Consider the following 18,152-nt stretch of genomic DNA (forward strand, 5'->3'; position numbering starts at 1 on the left):
ACTGGGATTACAGGTGTGAGCCACCATGCTGAGTCAACAAATTTTTTTAAAATTCTGTTTTAATTTCGAATACAATAAATACCAAGAAATACAATGCACATAAGCAAAAGCTCCCTGGGGTCCTTGATAATTGAGCCCTGAGGCCCTAGAAGTTTGAGAAGTGCTGCCATGGATGGACAGGAATTTCTATAGCCAGCGTTCTGCGGTTGGACACTTACGTTGCAGAGTATGTAACCCCTGCAATTAATGGCTTTTTATTTCTGAATTCATGTCTGTGTTTCAGAACCTTTTTTCTGAAGAGATTCCCAGAAGTCGCATTATTCCATCAAAAGGCATGAATGTATTTAAGACTCCACACGTTTCACCTAACTGTTTCCCAAAAGACTGGACCAATTGATATTCCTGTCCACAGTCTGTGACAGGATCCAGCTCCCGGGATGTTTAAATTTAGCGAGTAACATTTTTTTTTTTTAATCCTATGAGAAGTCATTCTCACTTTCTCATCCATTCTAGAGACCCCACAGGGAGAAGAAAAGGTATCAACCCCATAAACAGGATGTACCAAGAGACTACCTGTGCCAGGCTGAGTAATGCCTCCCCCAGAAGATACCCACATCTAATCGCTAGAACCTGCGACATAGATAGTTAAACGGGGAGGGGTCTTTGCAGATGTGATTACATAAAGGGCCTAGAGACTGGGAGATGATTCTGGATTCTATGGGTGGGCCGCGAGTACAATCTCAGGAGTCCTCATGGGGAGGAGGGAGCGGAGACGACATACACAGGGGAGAAGTCACGTGAAGATGGAGCCAAGGGAGGTTTGAAGATACTGCCTTGAAGATTGGAGCAATGTGGCCACAAACCTCAGAATCTGGCAGCCACCAAAACTGGAGGGGCGAGGACTGAGCCTCCCCTGAGCCCTGGTGGGAGCTGCTGGCGCCAGGTTTAGCCTCCGACACTGACATTGAATTGCTGGCCTCCAGAGTTGGGAGGAAACGCCTTCTCTTGCTTTAAGCCCCTGGGCTTGTGGTCACTGGTGACGGCAGCCCCTAGACACTCACAGGTGGCCTTTGCCCGGCACTCCAGTTGTGCCACCTTCCCTGAGCGAGGCACGGACCTGCACAAAATCCTTTCTTTAATGTGTGAATCACCCTTTAACTATGAAGTCAGCCCTAGGCCCAATATCCCAGCAGAGGGGGCACGAGTCAGGACCCAGCTGGAGACCAACCCCAAACTCTGGTGTGGTTCCCTGAGGCCTGGGTGGGCGGGCACCAAGGGACAGTGGCCCGACCTTGCCAGGGGAGAAACCCTCACCAAAGCCCATGATGCACACCTTCCTCGGCAGAGAAGCGGCTTGGGGTTGCAGGAGGCTGGGGAGAGGGAGAAAAGGAGGAGGCAGCAGCGGTGCAGCAGCAGCTCTCCTGCGGCGGCCCTGGGCAGGCAGGTTCTGAAGGGCCCAGCATGTCTGGAGGGGACAGAATGAGCTGGTGGATGAGACGGCTGCAGCTGCAGGTGACCTAAGGAGCACCGAGGTCCTGGGGAGGCCTCCCCACTGGATTCCAGAGGGGCCTCTGGGCCTACAGTGAAGCAGGGCCCACAGGAGGTGAGGGAGTCGCTCAGGACAAGGGGGCGCCATGGTGCACCACGGTTAGGAGTGCAGGTTCTGCAGCTGGCACGGTGCTTCTCAGCTGAATCACCTCAGGAGAGTTACCTAATTCCCTGGGCCTCTGTTTGCTCACCTGTGACGTGGGAATACTGGTAGTCCTGAGCAAGGAGATCTGATGTAAGAATTACAGGGTGAAAGCACATCACAGTGCAGGGCCCGGGCACGGTGCTGGGTCCATGTCGGGGAACCACGTAAGCCATTCCCCCGTGGGCGTGCACAGCAGGGTCCTGCTTGCCTGGAAGCAAATGCTACATCCCAAGGTGTCCACGCCCTAAACCACACATGGGCTAAGAGTCGGAAAGATCCTCTAGGAAAAGCCCAACCCCAACAGAGATGAGGAGGCCAAGGCTCAGGGGGTGCATGGCCTGGGCTGGTTTCGGGTCCCCCGCCTCTCCATTAGACCACCCCTATCTCCTCCCAGAGTTGCTTATGCACCAAGAAACCCAGGCTCCGCAGGCACCAGGGAGATCAGGCCACGCCAGGACCCGGGATCTGGAAGCACCAGGGAGAGTCCAGCTGTGCCGAGGCCCAGGGTCTCCGGACACCAGGGAGAGTCAGGCCACGCTGAGATCTGGGGTCCCCAGATACCAGGGCAAATCCAGTCAGAGTGTGAAGGGTGCAGGGCTGGGGCCTTCTGGAAGCTCCAGGGGAGATCCGCTTCCCTGCCTCTTCCAGCTTCTAGGGGCACCCGAGTTGCTGGGTGCGGGGCCCCTCCCTCCACCCTCAGAGCCAGGCGTGGAGACTTCTCTCTCCTCTCTGCCGCCTTCCCTTCCCTGGGCCTCCTGCCTCCCATTAGCGAGAAGCATCAGGCCTCCCGAAATCCAGAACAGTCTCCCTGTGGCAAAATCCTTCACACAGTCACATCTGAACAGTCATTTTGCCACACGAGGTCACATAGTCACAGGGCCTGGGATTAGGACATGGGCACCTTTGAGTCCACTGTTCAGCACCCCGCACCATCCAAAAGGAGGTATTTCAGAGAGGTCAGCTCCCAGCTCCAGGCTGCAGAGCAGGCAGGAGCAGACGCAAATCTCTGCAGGAAACCCCAGCTTGGTCTGTGTCCACCAGTTCAGAGGAGGGAGGGAAGTGGAGGGCCTAAAGATGGGAAGAAAGCTTCATGGAGGCCCTGGAGTCTGGCAGAGCCTTGAAAGGGAGAGGAGGAGGGACTCCAGGAGAGTGGGGGCAGACAGACGGTGACAAGAAGAATGCAAGGCTGTTTAAGGATCAGGGCTGCCGGGCGCAGTGGCTCAAGCCTGTAATCCCAGCACTTTGGGAGGCTGAGACGGGTGGATCACGAGGTCAGGAGATCGAGACCATCCTGGCTAACACGGTGAAACCCCGTCTCTACTAAAAAATACAAAAAACTAGCCGGGCGAGGTGGCGGGCGCCTGTAGTCCCAGCTACTCGGGAGGCCGAGGCAGGAGAATGGCGTAAACCTGGGAGGCGGAGCTTGCAGTGAGCTGAGATCTGGCCACTGCACTCCAGCCTGGGCGACAGAGTGAGACTCCGTCTCAAAAAAAAAAAAAAAAAAAAAAGGATCAGGGCAAAGACAGCACATAGTAGGTGCTTAATAAATAGTCATGGAGGGACAGGAGAAAGATTTTGGAAGAGCTCTGAGCCCTTGCGGGGGTCTGTTGACCGCTGGACACAGAGGAGGCCCGGACCTAGGCTGAGACTTCCCCAGCACTTCACACTCAGGACTGGTCCTGCGCCTAGACAGGACGGGGCCTATGGAGAAAGACCCCACATAGCTGGTCCCTCTGTGGGACGATTCAGAGGCTCCCAGTGGGACTGAGTCCCCAGTTGCCAGAGTGGTGCCCCCCATCCAAATGCCCCTTCCTGGCTTCCCCTCCCTTCCCCCTCTCACCTTCCTCACACCTCCTTCATGCTTCCTGGGGTCACCTCCCAGGTAAGCCACCTGTGCCCAAGTTCCAGCTGCACCTACTCAGGGAGCCTAAATGGAGACAGTTGTGGGGCAAAGGCATTTGAAACTTGGGCATTTGAAACTTGGCTGCCAGGTTGAAGGTCTGGATGGTCCTTGGAATTCTTCATTCTAGGCACTTCGTGTCCAACTGCAGCATCAATTGATGTCATTTTCCATGTGCGATCCTGGGGACACGGAGGTCCGTAGAAGCAGAGGGTCAGAGACGGGCCAGGCTGTGAGTGCTTCACCCAGAATGACAGCAGACAGATGAGGAGGCCATGCTGAACTGAGGACGGAGTTCCACCCATCACTCATCCTCCACTCCTTGGGTGTTACGAAATGCCTCCTCTCATTCCACCTGATGGGCTTTCCGGGGAGCCAGGACAAGGCCCTGTCGTGCCTTGAGGACAGACACCAGTGGGGACAGAGCCAGCATGCTAGCTGCAGTGACACTGAGCACTTTTCTTGGTGTGCTGGCTGGACTCACATTGCCAGATCATCTAACTCGTCGCTCTAAACACAGAGAAACCAAAGTCTCAAACTTCCAGCACAGGATGCGAGCTCCGTGCAGGAGGCAGGGGGAGCCACTGCTGCCGCCTGGGATGGGGGCTGCTCAGTAGAATGCAGCTAAAATGAAGCTTCCAGCTGAGACCGATGACTCCAGACACCACACCTCCTGAGGATGCTGTGCCGAGAAGAACTGGGAGCTGGGCGGCTCTCTGGAGACGGTGCTCCTCCTGGCACTGGGCTGCAGCCTTGTAAACAGGACTGAGATGGGACTGGCAGGGGAGACAGCAGGACCAGCAAAGGGGAGGGGAAGCTGTGAACCCAGCCTAGGCTGTGGCCGATGGTGCCAAAGCGGCTCCCACAGGGTACAACGTTGGGTTTGTCCCCAAACTGTGAAGGGTATTTACGGCTGTGACAAAGCCCACCCTGCCCGTTTCCTGGTGCCTGCTGTGCCCAGGCCCTTGACTCTCACTCAGCATCTCTGAGTCTACAGTAACCCCTCAAAAGCAGCTGTCATCACCTGTACTTTTTATGTGGGGAAACTGAGGCAAAGGGCAGTTAAGCAGTCTGCTCAGAGAAGCACACAACTAGCAAGGGACATTAGGGGCTAGAGCCCAGGTGTACCCAGCCCCAAAACCAGCACACCTTCTGAGGCACCCAGACTGCCCCCCTCACGTTTGGAACTGTTCAGCCAAGGGAAGTGGCACGAAGCCGCCCAGCTCGCTACCTGCAGCAGACCTGTCTGTTCTAGGCCTGGAAGCTGCTGATGGCAGGAAGTCCCAGAGCCAGCCCTGGAACCCACAAGGGCCAGGTGCCAAATCCCCAAGGACCAGTGCGCACCCCAGAATCCAAAGTCCCCTCCTCCGCCCCAGTCCTTCCCACAGACACGAGAGACCCAGCTGCCCTCCTAGCTCGAGCTCCAGGCGGACATCCACAGAAGCCGCTAACCCACAGGTGTCGAGGCACCTCCCTCCACGCCAGAGACTCTTAGCGCGAGGCCCAAGTACGGCTCACCCAGCCGGGAGCACCCCGAGAGCCAGATGAGAAAGGCAGGTGCAGCAGGGTCCCCGAAATGGTGGCCAGGCCTCACACCCAGACAGTGGGTGGGGTGGGGCGGCGGTGTCAGAAGAAAGCAGGGTCGCCCCCTGAGGGTGGCAGTGGCCCTGTTTTTACAGATGGGTACACTGAGGCACAGAGGGATGATGACTTGTCCAAGATCACAGAGGTCTAGGCAAGGGGCTGGAGACGCTGCTGGGCTGGGCTGGGCTGTGTAAGCAGGGGGAGAGGTACCGCTTTCAGTGGAACAGATGGGCCCTGGGGGGATTGCAGGACTCGGGGTAGGGGTGGGGGAGCCGGACCAGAGGGTCAAGAGTCCGGGGCGGGGTGCATGGGCTCAATGTGGTGAAAATCCCTCTCAGGCCCAGGCTATCTGAGGGTGAGTCACAGGGGCCATGCAATGACCCCAGGCAGGAACCCCCATAGGAGGTGGGTTTGGTCTAGTCCTGCCTCCTGGCTCTGTGCCGGCAGGTCCTGCACCTGGAAAATGGGAATAACACACCACGGCCCAGGCGAGAAGATGGGCTGTGTGAGACCCCCACCAAGAAGCACCATCACGATGCCCCCAAACGGGCCAGGCTTCATCCAGACCAACACTCAGCCACACGTTATGAGGCAGCAACAAATCCCCCAATGCAGCCAGCTAAAGCACGCAGGTGGTTTAGCTGGCTGGACAGGCAGACAGAGCCCGCCCAGCCGGGGAGACGCATGTCTGTGGCTGAGTCGGGCACACTGGGGTTCAAATCCCAGCTCTGCCATTTACCAATCACGTGACACCAGGTCCTGGGCGGGACTTGCAGGCATTTCCTCCTCTGTAGGCAGAGATGGCACCGGCCACTCTGAGCAGCGCTGCGAGGACCCCAGGAGGAAACCTATATGAGCATCTGGCCCAGGCCCCAGGGCAGCACTGGATGAGCCACGGTCTCTGTGACATTTAAGCCTGTCCTACCTGGGTGCTGCCTGACACCCTAGACACCCTGAGCAGCCCTGGCGATGGAAAAATTCCTTGAGTAAATTAAGACTGTTCCGCTCGGGTTGCCCTGCGCTGGGTGTGAGCCTCAGAGGTCTGCTCTTTCAGGGCTTCCCCGGGACTGGGACAGCCGCGTCCATCATGAGGGGATGACTGCAGGACCCATGTGATCAGCCTCAAGCACTAGGAGCTACCCCAAGACGTGATCCATGTTTTCCTATCATAACTATTTTAACAAGCTCTGGGAGCCTCTTCCACGTGCCAGGCAGAGGCTGATCAGCTCATGAGACCCTCCATCCCTACCGAGATCCTGGGGAGGGGCAGCAATGGAAAGAAGGACACAGAGGTCTGGTCTTTGATCACGCTAGCGAGTGGCAGGGATGGGTGTGAGCCTGAGACCCCACTTCAGGGTAGGTTTTACGGAGCCCTACCTAGGCAGAGGCACAGCCAAGGGGTGCAGCAAGGAAGGTCCCTGAGTATCTTTGCAGGGAAGGGGCTGTGGAATCCAGGCTCTGGGGTTGGTAGATGGCATCGGGCCAGCAGCCTGGTCTGGCTTCAAGGACAGGCAGTGCCTGCTTAAAGGGCCAGCGACAAGACAGGTCCCTTCATCTCCCAGTCTTGCCAGTTTCCTCTTGCGAGCTCAGAGGTCTCCCAGGACCCAGATGACGCTCTGGAAGCCCAGGGTGTGGCTCAGGCAGCTTTTCCATGAGTCAGGGACACATACCTTTCTCTGGGACAGTAAGATTGGACCTTCCAAGAGTTCATCAAACTCAAGACTTGATTCCAGAAAATATCCTATCTACCCCCGAACTATCTCATTGACAGAAACCATAAAGAGTCAAAGGATCTTGGGTGGCCATGTTAGGAAGGAACCCTGCACATCACAGGAGAACAGGGCAGAGCTTGGGGGTGACCAGGCTAAGCAGAGACTACCAATGTCTGGGCAACGGCAGTCCTCTCCAGATACAATCTCAGATGAATTTCTGGGTCAGGAGGGTCTGGCTTCTGCTGCACCTCATTCAGAGCGGCATCAGGCAGGGGAAAATTGGCAGCGGTGCAGCTGCCTGGGCTAAGCTCCCTCAATGCTGGGAGACATCACCATCCCATGCAGCAGACAGTGGCCCTGCAGAACGGAATCGCCAGACTTCTCCTGGAGTCATGGGTTTCTACCAGCACGTGCCCTTCTCAGAGCTGGAGGCAGAGTGTGCTCTCTTCTTTCCATCTGATCTTTCAGTACAAAAGAAAAGGGCACACAATGAAGAAAACTTGGGAAACACATGGAAAGTAAAAAGGTGCAGAAGAGGGAAAACTTGGTTCCTTCTCCCACCACTTATAGATGGGCACGGACGGCACTTCCACACATCGCCTCCCTCACTGTTTTGTAGAGTTGACATCCTATATGACATACAATTTTGTCCTCAGCTGTTTTGTTGTTTTCTAAATTAAATTTCTTTTTTCTTTTCTTTTTTTTTTTTTTTTTTTTTTTGAGAGATGGAGTCTTGCTCTGTTGCCCAGGCTGGAGTGTAGTGGCGCAATCTCGGCTCACTGCAACCTCCGACTCACTGGTTCAAGTGATTCTCCTGCCTCAGCCTCCCGAGAAGCGGGGACTACAGGCACCCACCACCACAACCAGCTAATTTTTGTATTTTTAGTAGAGACGGGGTTTCACCGTGTTGGCCAGGATGGTCTCAATCTCCTGACCTCGTGATCAGCCCGCCTTGGCCTCCCAAAGTGCTGTGATTACAGGCGTGAGCTACCACGCCCTGCCAATTAAACCTATTTTCTTAAGCATTTTCTCCTAACATTAGAAATTCTTTACATACGCAGTTAGTTCTTCACATGCATAGTAACTTCATATACATGTCTTCCCCACCGCCCAATTAGAATGTACGTTCAAGAGAACATAGATTTTGGGTTGTTCTCGTCCATTGCTGAATCCCAGGGCCTGGAGCAGCGTGGGCTCACGTATTAGCCTGTTCTCATGCTGCCAATAAAGACGTACACAGGACTGCGTAATTTATGTAGGAAAGAGGTTTCACGGACTTACAGTTCCGCATGGCTGGGGAGGCCTCGCAATCATGGCGGAAGACGAAGGAAGGGCAAAGGGACGTCTCACACGGCAGCGGGCAAGAGAGCGTGTGCAGGGGAACTGCCCTTTATAAAACCACCAGCTATTGCGAGCCTTAATCACTACCATGAGAACAGTATGGGGGCAACCACCCCCCGTGATTCAATTATCTCCACCTGGCCCCGCCCTTGACACGTGGGGATTATTACAACTCAAGGTAAGACGTGGGTGGGGACACAGCCAGACTGTATCAGCTCATAGTAGGCATTTTGTGCGTCTTTTGCTGAATAATGAGTGAGTGAGATGGAACAGGTGGCTCATATTCCATCACTGACTTCCACGGTTTGGTGGTTTCTAACTTCTTGTTGTTACTAGTAAGACTGAGATGAACGTGTCTGTGGCTACGTCACTGCCCATTCTTGGATTAGGCGGAGAAACGTGTCTCTGTTCCAAATACTAGGATCTGCACCGTCCAATCCGAGGACTAGGGCTCAGGTTTGGGTTCTGCCACACCCTCTCCTTGGCCCTGGGCAGCTGCTTTTCCTTCCCTAAGCCTTGGTTTCCCTCTTTGTGCAGGTGGGTGGGCTTGGGCTGGAGCATTTCTCACATCCCTTCCAGCTCCATGATCCTAAGAGCAACATGGAAACAGAAGGCTGAGCCAGCCACCAGGCCTCCCTTGGACCCGCACCCCTGTTATGGACTGAATTGTCTAAATTCATGTGCTGAAGTCCTAACCCCCAGTACTCCAGGATGTGACTATGCATGGAGACAGGACCCTGAAGGAGGCCGCTAAGGTGACATGAGGTCATGAGGGTAGGTTCTAACCCAGTCTGGCTAGGGTTTTCTTTTTTTTTTTTTTTTTTTTTTTTTTTTTTTTTGAGATGGAGTCTCACTCTGTCGCCCAGGCTGGAGTGCAGTGGCGTGATCTCGGCTCACTGCAAGCTCTACCTCCCAGGTTCACGCCATTCTCCTGCCTCAGCCTCCTGAGTAGCTGGGACTACAGGTGCCCACCACCATGCCCGGCTAATTTTTTATATTTTTAGTAGAGACGGGGTTTCACCGTGTTAGCCAGGATGGTCTCGATCTCCTGACCTCGTGATCCGCCCATCTCGGCCTCCCAAAGTGCTGGGATTACAGGCTTGAGCCACCGCGCCCGGCCTGGCTGGGGTTTTCATAAGAACAGATTAGGACATACACATACACAAAGGGAAGACCGTGCGAGGACACAGGGAGAGGGCGGCCATCCACAAGCCAAGGACGGAGGCTTTGGAAGGAAGTAACCCAGCTGACACCTCGATCTCAGACTTCTGGCCTCTAGAATTGGCAAAAAAATAAGTGTCTTCTCTTTAAGCCACCTGGTCTTTAGTACTTTGTTATGGAGCAAATTAACACAACCCCTCAGGAGCCTCTGTCCACCTGGGGGAATCTGACCTGCCAGGCCAGCGGCTGCCCAGGGGGACATTTAGGCTCAGAAGGAGCACAGGCCTTGCTCAAGGATCTGGTGCTGACTGGTGGCAGACCTGGCACTGGAATCCCCCCCCACCCCGCCCCCTGCCCCAGCTCAGGTACCTTCCTCAACCCCACCCTCAGCTGGCCCCCCTTGTGACCACGTGGGCTGCAGTGAGACGAAGCTACACCACACTGATCATCACCTGCTGGGCTCACCATGTGTGGACTGGCACTACACTCAGAACTAAAGGCCTGCCCGCCATACTACTGGGAAAACTGAGGCAGGGGGAGCCCCACAGCGAGGGCATTGGATTCGGATCCAGGCCTGTCTGGTACGAGGCACCATCTCCTTCCACTTTGCCATGTGCTATATAAACAGTCGCCCCGGCCACCTGAAATCAACAGGCAACAAAAGTAAGGCAACTACATGGCCTCAATCCACACCCGGGTCATCTTGGAGGCACCCTGTGTCATGACACTGAAGATGTGCACACAGCCCAAAGGAATGGGGAGCCTGCAACCCAGGAGGGTTAGACAGGTCGTCCTGGGCTCTGAGCCTCCGGCCTATTTGGGCAGCTGGCGACTGGACGAGATGATGCTCAGCCCCTCCTACCAGTGCTGAGCTCTGGAATACTGCCAGCCGGCGTGGGGAGGGCCACGGGGGACCTGCCCTTGTTGCCCTTGTTGACGATGGAAGCTCCTGTCCTGCCAGACATACACAGTGGCCGGACATTAGAGCCCACATGCCAGGGACAAGGGACCATGCTGTCTGCTCTCCCCCACTGTGTGGGTGGGAATGCCTGCTGTGCACATCATCGGCTGGGGACAGGGCTGGGCAGGGGCGACAGGTGGCCCGGAGAGCACACACACTGCCAGTTCCAAAGGGCTGGATTGATTCAGAGGGGCTGAGCTGAGCTGGCCACCCAGCAATGACCATCCCAAACTACTGAGGCCCTCCCAGGTGTGGGGCTCTTCATGTGGTACCTTGTCCCCTCCAGACAAGCAATGCTATTGCTCTTACAGGTCAGGAAGCCAAGCTCCGGAAGGTGCCACCTATGCCTAAGACCACCAGGCAGCCACCATGGTTCAAACCCCAGTCACTGCCTGCAACTGCCCCAGTGCCCCCACACCTCTTCTCGTCAGATGCAGAGGGGAGATGCCAACACTGCTTCTGAGGCTCTCCCTGATGACAGGGGGGACCACAGGTATCAATTATGGCCACAAGAAGCATAAAATTACTGTGTGTGCACCCAGCCATTATCCCCACCTGCCATTAGATAAATGTGTCTGGCGGTTCTGCCAAGTCTCAGGGTGCCCTGCTGCCCAGCCACCCCCAGATAACTAGGTTGGCCATTTCAGAAATCCTCTTCCAAAGGGTTCTGCCTCCGACCGCCCCAACCGCCTGCCATTGCGCTCAGCTACTCCCAAAGGCTCCTGCAACGCAGTCCCTCCTTCCTTGGATTGAAGGGGGAGGGAGACAATCTCCCCAGGGAGGGGAGTCCCTGGCCCCTCAGCCCCCGCTCCCTTCTAGGCCTACAGCCCACAGGAAGCTCTTACTAAATGCACATTCTCTCCCCAGTCCGATCTCCCCCAGGGGAAGCGGCTGTCCCCATTGGTTTCTGCACCATGGCCAAGGGCCATACTGCAGTCCCTAGCGCGACAGGCTTAGAGGAAAGAGCACAAGAGTCAGGGAGCACCGGGTTCGAATCCCCGCCCCCCTTCCTGAGTCAAGCAAGTGACTCAAGCCTGGTGCGCCTCGGGTCACACCCTGAAAAATGGGGTGACAGCTCTTCCCTGCCAGGAATGCAACGACAAGCCCTCAGCCCGATGCGGGCCCCAGGAGGCTCTCAGATCCGGGCATCCTCAGGCCGCCTCCGGGGCTCACCGCCAAGGGCTCCAGTTCTAAGTCTCAGTTTCCCCCACAGCACAAGGCGCGGCTGGGCTCCAGCGCTGTGGGATTTTTCCAGCGCCGCACAGAGGCTGTCAGATCCCGGAGGGTGGGTGCGGCGGGAAAGGCAGCGGTGCGACGCGCAGGGACGATGGGCTGGAGACGCGCAGAGATCAGGTCGGGGCCGGGATTGACACATGCGGGCTCCGGGTCCCCAGATCTGCTGCGGAGAGTCCTGGGCGCCGAGGGTCGGCCTGACGCCCCCAACCCAGGCGCTGCCGGAGAGCGCAAGGGCGGCTCCCCCGGCTGCAAAGCCCCGCCTGTCATCTCGCCTCTGCGTGCCTAGGTCTGCTGGGGCCCCGGCTCTTCGCGCGGACCCTGACCGCTTTCTGCAGCCTGGAACAACCCGGACCCCCGTGAGAAGCAAAGACGGGGCGCCTTCCAGACAGCCCGGCGCAGCCACACCGGCCGGCGCGCTGGGAAAGGATTCCCGGCCCCTGCCACTGAGCTAAGCGTTCCAGGCGCAGGGCAGGAGACTGCGCTCTGGCCCCTCGCAGCTGCAAAATCCTGGAGCAAAAGTTGGGTGGAGCCGCTGGGTGATTTTCCCCGGCGTTGCAGGTGCAGCCGCCGAATGACACCCAGCCCTTGCGGCGCCGCGATCCAGCGAGGGGACTCGCTGGTCCCTCGGTCCCCAGCACTCACCTGCACTCATCTCAGCAGCAGCTCGGAGTCGGGGCGGCCCGGCGCTGCGGCAGCCAGACCCTCCGGCCCGCAGGTGCCGCGCCCGCGCTATCGTCCGCCAGCCCGCCGGCTCCGCGCCGGCTCCCTGCGCACAGCCAGGCAGCGCCGCCGCAGCCCCACGGCGCGCAGGTCACGCCCACTCCACGCCCACTACCACGCCCCTCATGGCGGCCCCGCCCCGTGCTCGCTGCCTCCCGGAAGCACCCTGGGAAGTGTAGGCGCCTCGACCCGCCGCTCAGCCTCGCTCCCCAGCTGCCAGAAGAGAGGACTACAAGTCCCAGCATGCTCCGCGACCAGCGCAGGCGCAGACGGGCGACGGCGGCTGAGGCCTTTCGCAATCGTTCTTAGATCTCTGTAGAGCTGTCGCCACGGCTTGAGGGGCGACCTGGGGATCGCCGCTCTCGGAAGCCCGGGAGTCGCTAGGAGAGCGGCGCAGGGAAAAGCGAGCTTCGTGCAGCTCTTCTTGAGTCGTGGAGCTACAAGGCGCCTGAACACTTTCTGGGCCAACTCTTCTTTCCCAGTTTACAGAGAAGGAAACTGAGGCGGGGGTCGGGGCGCGGGCAGGATTAGCCCATATCTGTCGGCGAGGCTTGCGCTGGTGGGGATTCGTGCGCAGGTTTCCTACCTCTGGGCCTGGGCTATCCGCGCCTCGCCACCCACCCCAGGCTCCCGTCGCTCCTCGCCGGCTGGCGCCCAGCTGGGAGGTGCACCGGGAGAGGTGGCGCGGCTCACTTCGGCGCAGTCCCAGCCGCAGTCCCCATGGTGACCGGCTCCCCTGTGACATCAGGCGCCCAGCACAGGGCGTGGACGCGGGTGCAGGAGAGGGAGTCAGGGAACGGGGAGGAGGAGGGGTCCCCACTGTGTGCCTGGTGCTACAAAAGGCGAGCTGCAGAGAGGTCGAGAGGAGCCGGCCAGCACAAGGATGCCCACTGGGCGCAGAGGGTCTGGGCTGGAGGAGCGTTTGGGATGCATAATCGCAGGAACCTGGCATGGAGAGAGAGGCCAAGGACTTTTGGCTTGAGCCAGGGCTGTTTGGAGATGCTTTCAACAAGGGGAAGAAGATTGGGCACAGAAAACGTAGACTGAGTGGAACACTGAGGCAGGAGCAGGTCCTCCTCCCCTTCCCTCAGCAGCAGCCATCTCCCCCAAGAGGGGCCAGGTCGAGAGGCCGGGAGTACAATGGCTCAGGGGACAGCTGAAGCCCTGGGGAACCAGCCCAGCCCCACACACCCTAGAAATCCAAGAGGCCCAGCTAGGTGATTCTGCCTGCAGCTGCAGGGTTCCCATGCCAGTCCACTGGGATCTTGTGCCATGTAATTGAGGGGGCGCCAGATCTAAGGATCAGTGAGCTAATATATGCTGTGACCCAGTGTGAGTTGAGATCAATAAATGTCTTTGCTTTGCTATTATTATTCTCGGTGCCTAACATAGGGCCTGGCACAGAGCAGGCACTCTGCAAGTATCTGTTGAATAAAGGGAGAGAAGGATAGAGGGGAGGGGAGAGTGCTGGCACCTGGCACTCCTGGATCATAACCTGAGAGGTAGGCCAGGCACCCACCTGCCATAGGGACACCCTGCTGCCATTTGCCCTCTAAGGAGCTCTTGGTCAGGCTCCCCCCAGCCTCTGTTTCCTCCCTCTGTGTTTGCAAGGGCTCCTGCGAACCTCCCGGGGGTGCCATGATTTCCCCACACAGCCTGGTGAGGACGGCAGGGAGCCCTCACACCTCTCTGCCAAGACTCTGTGAGCCAGAGGGTGGATGTGGGTGCCCCATTCCAGACTGGTTCCAGAGCTCAGGACAAGGGGCTGGGGAGCCTTAACAGTTCTCAACCTGGAAGGACCTCGGGGCCATGTGGTTCCAACATCTTCTTTCACAAGGGCAGAAACCAAGGCCCAAAGACGTCCTGCCCCAAGTCACCCAGCAAGTGAGTGACGGAGTGGGGCTTGAGCCAGGCCTTTTCTTTCCTTCCTGCGCGGTGTCTGCTGAACTGGGACTTCAGAGAATCTGCTGGTTGAACTGAATCGATTTAAACAGACTTTGGTTCTCTGTCTGTGGTACTACAGGCCAGGTGTGACCTCAGGCAACTTGCTGGTCCTCTGTGTGCCTGAGTTTCTGTATCCTTCAAATCACAGTGCATACATACCCCTTAGGATTCTCGAACACCTTTAATATGCTGGGCTCTCTAGTCCTAGTGAAGAAAATAGACAAGAAATCCTTTCACAAGTCACAAGATTCATTCTAGAAAAACGCTGCCCTTCTTATTTTTTAGCAGGCCTGGTGGGGTGTTGGGGGTCTTCAAGGGGCTCGTGGACACAGGGAGGCCCCAAACATGTCAAACCAAGGCCCCTTAAAGGTTCATTAAACGGGGACCGGGCGCAGTGGCTCACACCTGTAATCCCAGCACTTTGTGAGGCCAAGGTGGGAGGATTGCTTGCACTCAGGAGTTTGAGACCAGCCTGGGCAACATGGCAAAACCCCGTCTATAAAAAACACAAAAATTAGCTGGATATGGTGGTGTGTGCCTGTGGTCCCAGCTACTCTGGAGGCTGAGCTGGGATGATTGCTTGAACCTGGGAGACGGAGGTTGCAATGAGCCATGATTGGACCACTGTACTCCAGCCTGGGTGATAGACCCTATCTCATGAAAAAAAAAAAAAAAAATTCATTAAGTGTGCATTGAGAGGAGGGCCTTGGTGGGTACTTTGGGGGATACCAATATGGAAGCAGGAGCCCCTGCCCTCCTCCTCCTGCCTCAGCTCACATGCCCTGCACCACACAGGGAAGCCCTACAGTGACCCATACCCCCTTCCAGCAGGCATGGGGTAGAGACCTGAACTCCAGGGGACTCCCTTCTCCCTCCATTGCTTATCCAGGTTCCCCTGGGGGCTCCCATCCCATTTCACTGGGGATCCTGTCAAGCCCCTCATAGGCGGGTGCCCCAGGCAGTGGCCTCGAAGGCCCCAGGCCCCATCTGCCCATTTCCACGCCCACACTTTCAGCACAGCCCTTGACTGTACCGCTCCTGCCTGAGGATCTGCCTGCTTCAGTGGACGGTGGACTTCTATGCTCTGCAGACAGGAGTCTTACAGAGGGGAAGCAACTTGACCCAGGTTTCTCATTCCAGGAAGCACTAGGGGGAAAGCGAGAGTTTTCCAAGGCACCAGCTAAAGGGCGGGGTTTCCTTCCCTCCTCCCAGTGCCCTTGGTAGGAGGCTTCGGGCTGCACCCCTGGACTGGCCTGCCTGGGACGCGGTTTCAGGCACTCTGCCTTCTTCTGGGATTAGGAGACACTTAAAGGTGATGTGTCCACCTTTCCGCTGCTCTTTCCGGGGTGCTCTGGGCTTCGGGGAGGACAGCAGTGTTATGGGGGTCTGCCCAGGGGCAGACAAGAAATCGTTTCACAAGTCACAAGATTCATTCTAGAAAAACGCTGCCCTTCTTATTTTTTAGCAGGCCTGGTGGGGTGTTGGGGGTCTTCAAGGGGCTCGTGGACACAGGGAGGCCCCAAACATGTCAAACCAAGGCCCCTTAAAGGTTCATTAAACGGGGACTGGGCGCAGTGGCTCACACCTGTAATCCCAGCACTTTGTGAGGCCAGGCTGGAAGGATTGCTTGCACTCAGGAGTTTGAGACCAGCCTGGGCAACATGGCAAAACCCCGTCTATAAAAAACACAAAAATTAGCTGGGTATGGTGGTGTGTGCCTGTGGTCCCAGCTACTCTGGGAGGCCAGAAGACTGGTCAGAACCCCCAGTAGGGCACCCCCTCTTTCTGAGTGTCCTAACCACTGTTGTGGGATGTGGGTTGTTCCAGCGATGGAGGGAGGAGAATGCAGAGAGGGTAGCCCCAGGGCTGTGGCCCACTGCGCCCCAGGCCAAGCCGTCCGAAGCCAAACGCTGCTTCCCTGGGGCGCCAGGTTTACATGTGGGGTCCTGGACCTGGTGATAGAGGCAACCATAAAAAAACAAAAAGGTGGCTCATCCCTGTAATCCCAGCACTTTGGGAGGCCGAGGCTGGCGGATCGCAAGGTCAGGAGTTCAAGACCAGCCTGGCCAACATGGAGAAACTCCATCTCTACTAAAAATACAAAAATTAAGTGGGTTTGGTGGCGCACACCTGTAATCCCAGCTACTGGGGAGGCTGAGGCAGGGGAATTGCTTGAACCTGGGAGGCGGAGGTTGCAGTGAGCCGAGATCGTGCCACTGCACTCCATCCTGCATGACAGAGCGAGACTCCATCCAAAAAAAAAAAAAAAAAAAAAGAAAACACAAAAAGGCAATTCAACACAAACACGCACTTTCACAAATGTCTATTGAAAACATAAAGCCAGGTGCTTGGGTGAAGAGCTTTGCCATGGCGTGTCTGGGGAATACTTTTTCTGCATGGCTGAGCTGCGTGAGGCTTCCTAAAATGTGAGTCCTGTGACCACAGGTAGAGACTTGTTCTCTTCATGATAAATGCCTCCACCATGAGCACAGGCACCTGTCACTGCTCTATGGCCTTTAAATTGCTTCAAAATTAGGATCGTTTGTCCTGAAAAAGCTATTATCCTTTCAGAGAGTGTGAAGCTCTTAGAAAGTGTAGAAGGACATGTGCTGGATGGGGTTGGGGGCTGGGGCAGACCCCACAGTGCCAGCCTCACATGGACTGGGGCAGGTGGGGCTGTGGGTTTCTTGAGGCTGGGCCAGGAGGGGCCAGGAATGAGAGGGGCCAGCATCCCATGGGCTGGCGGCTGCTTTAGGGGCCAGGGGAGCCTCCATGGAGAGGTTCTGTCTAAGCCCCAGTGGGAGCAACTCCAGGCTAGCTCAGAGGTGGAGAGATGTGTGACACTGCACTTCAGAGCTCCCAGGGGCCAGGCTAGGCAAACAGTGATGGCCAGGGCTGCTGTGTCCTGACGGCTCTGCACCAAGGCTCAGAGGACCCTGTCATTGTCATTGTATCATCATCATCCCAATGTCACAGATGGGAAAACTGAGGCCTTCACTTACCCAATTGCAAACTATGACCAAGTGGAGCAGGTAGGAGGCACACCAGGGCCCCGCTGAGGAGACAGCCTGTGGGCTTCAGCCCCATGGCCCTCTGGAATCTGTCATCCCCTCCAGGGGGCATTCAAGAGGTCAAGGGATGAAGCTGGGAGTCGTGGGGTCCAGCGTGAGGTGCATGGCCAGGGGACCTGCTCCGCTGGGCCCAAGCCATGCCAGGCTTGCTGCCCCCACCCTGGGTTGCTGGGAGTGCCCTGTCTTCTCCTGGACAGCTCAGGCTCACTCTCTGGACCTTGGTTGAGATCCCCTCCTTGGACAAGCCTCCCTGGTCCTCTAGCAAAGTCGGGTGCCACCTCCACTCCCCCAGGGGGTCTCCAGCTCAGAGGAGAGTGCCCACTGAACTACAGGATCAGCGGGTACCCGCACTGCGGCTGCCACTCCCGCTCAGCAAAGGAAAGAGGTCAGACCTGCCTGAGCCCCTTTCCCACCGTCCTGACCTCTCCCTGGGTCTGCTGGGGCTTCCCACAAATTGCTTCTACGGAGAGCAGCACGGTGTGGCTGCGCTCACCTGGGGCCTGATCTAGAAAGAAGGTGCCCGCTCTGGAAACCCAGCGGTGTGGAAACCCAGCAAGTCAGAGACACAGGGCAGCAGACAGAGCAGATGGCGTCCTGAGGCCGTCAGGGGCTCTACACTGTAAGGCAGCCTCCAGGCTTTCTCTCACCAAAGCGGCAGGATTCCTTGTCCTTTCTTCATCTCTAAATACAGTCCAGGAATTGATTGACTTCACAGCCAAATGGAGAAACAAATGAAATATGATTTCATTGTGGGATCTTTCCAGTTGCTCAATAATTTAAAACCACGCCATATGAAACCAGGAGTAAAAATAGCATGTGACTCATGGCT

General features: G+C 56.8%; 1 protein-coding gene and 1 pseudogene across 1 annotated transcript in view; both read right to left on the reverse strand.

The window, feature by feature from the left end:
* The window catches only part of ABLIM2 (actin binding LIM protein family member 2), a 199,445-nt gene extending 187,033 nt beyond the window's left edge, over window positions 1–12,412 (reverse strand). Inside the window, exon 1 of the mRNA XM_050792242.1 lies at window positions 12,231–12,412. Coding sequence (XP_050648199.1) covers window positions 12,231–12,240 — 10 coding nt within the window. The 5' untranslated portion in view covers window positions 12,241–12,412. The remainder of the gene's footprint in view (window positions 1–12,230) is intronic.
* On the reverse strand, window positions 9,808–12,209 carry LOC126955517 (uncharacterized; annotated as a pseudogene).
* Window positions 12,413–18,152: the final 5,740 nt, after the last annotated feature.

The sequence above is a fragment of the Macaca thibetana genome, chromosome 5 (genome assembly GCF_024542745.1).
Source record: "Macaca thibetana thibetana isolate TM-01 chromosome 5, ASM2454274v1, whole genome shotgun sequence".
NCBI classification, from domain to species: domain Eukaryota; kingdom Metazoa; phylum Chordata; class Mammalia; order Primates; family Cercopithecidae; genus Macaca; species Macaca thibetana.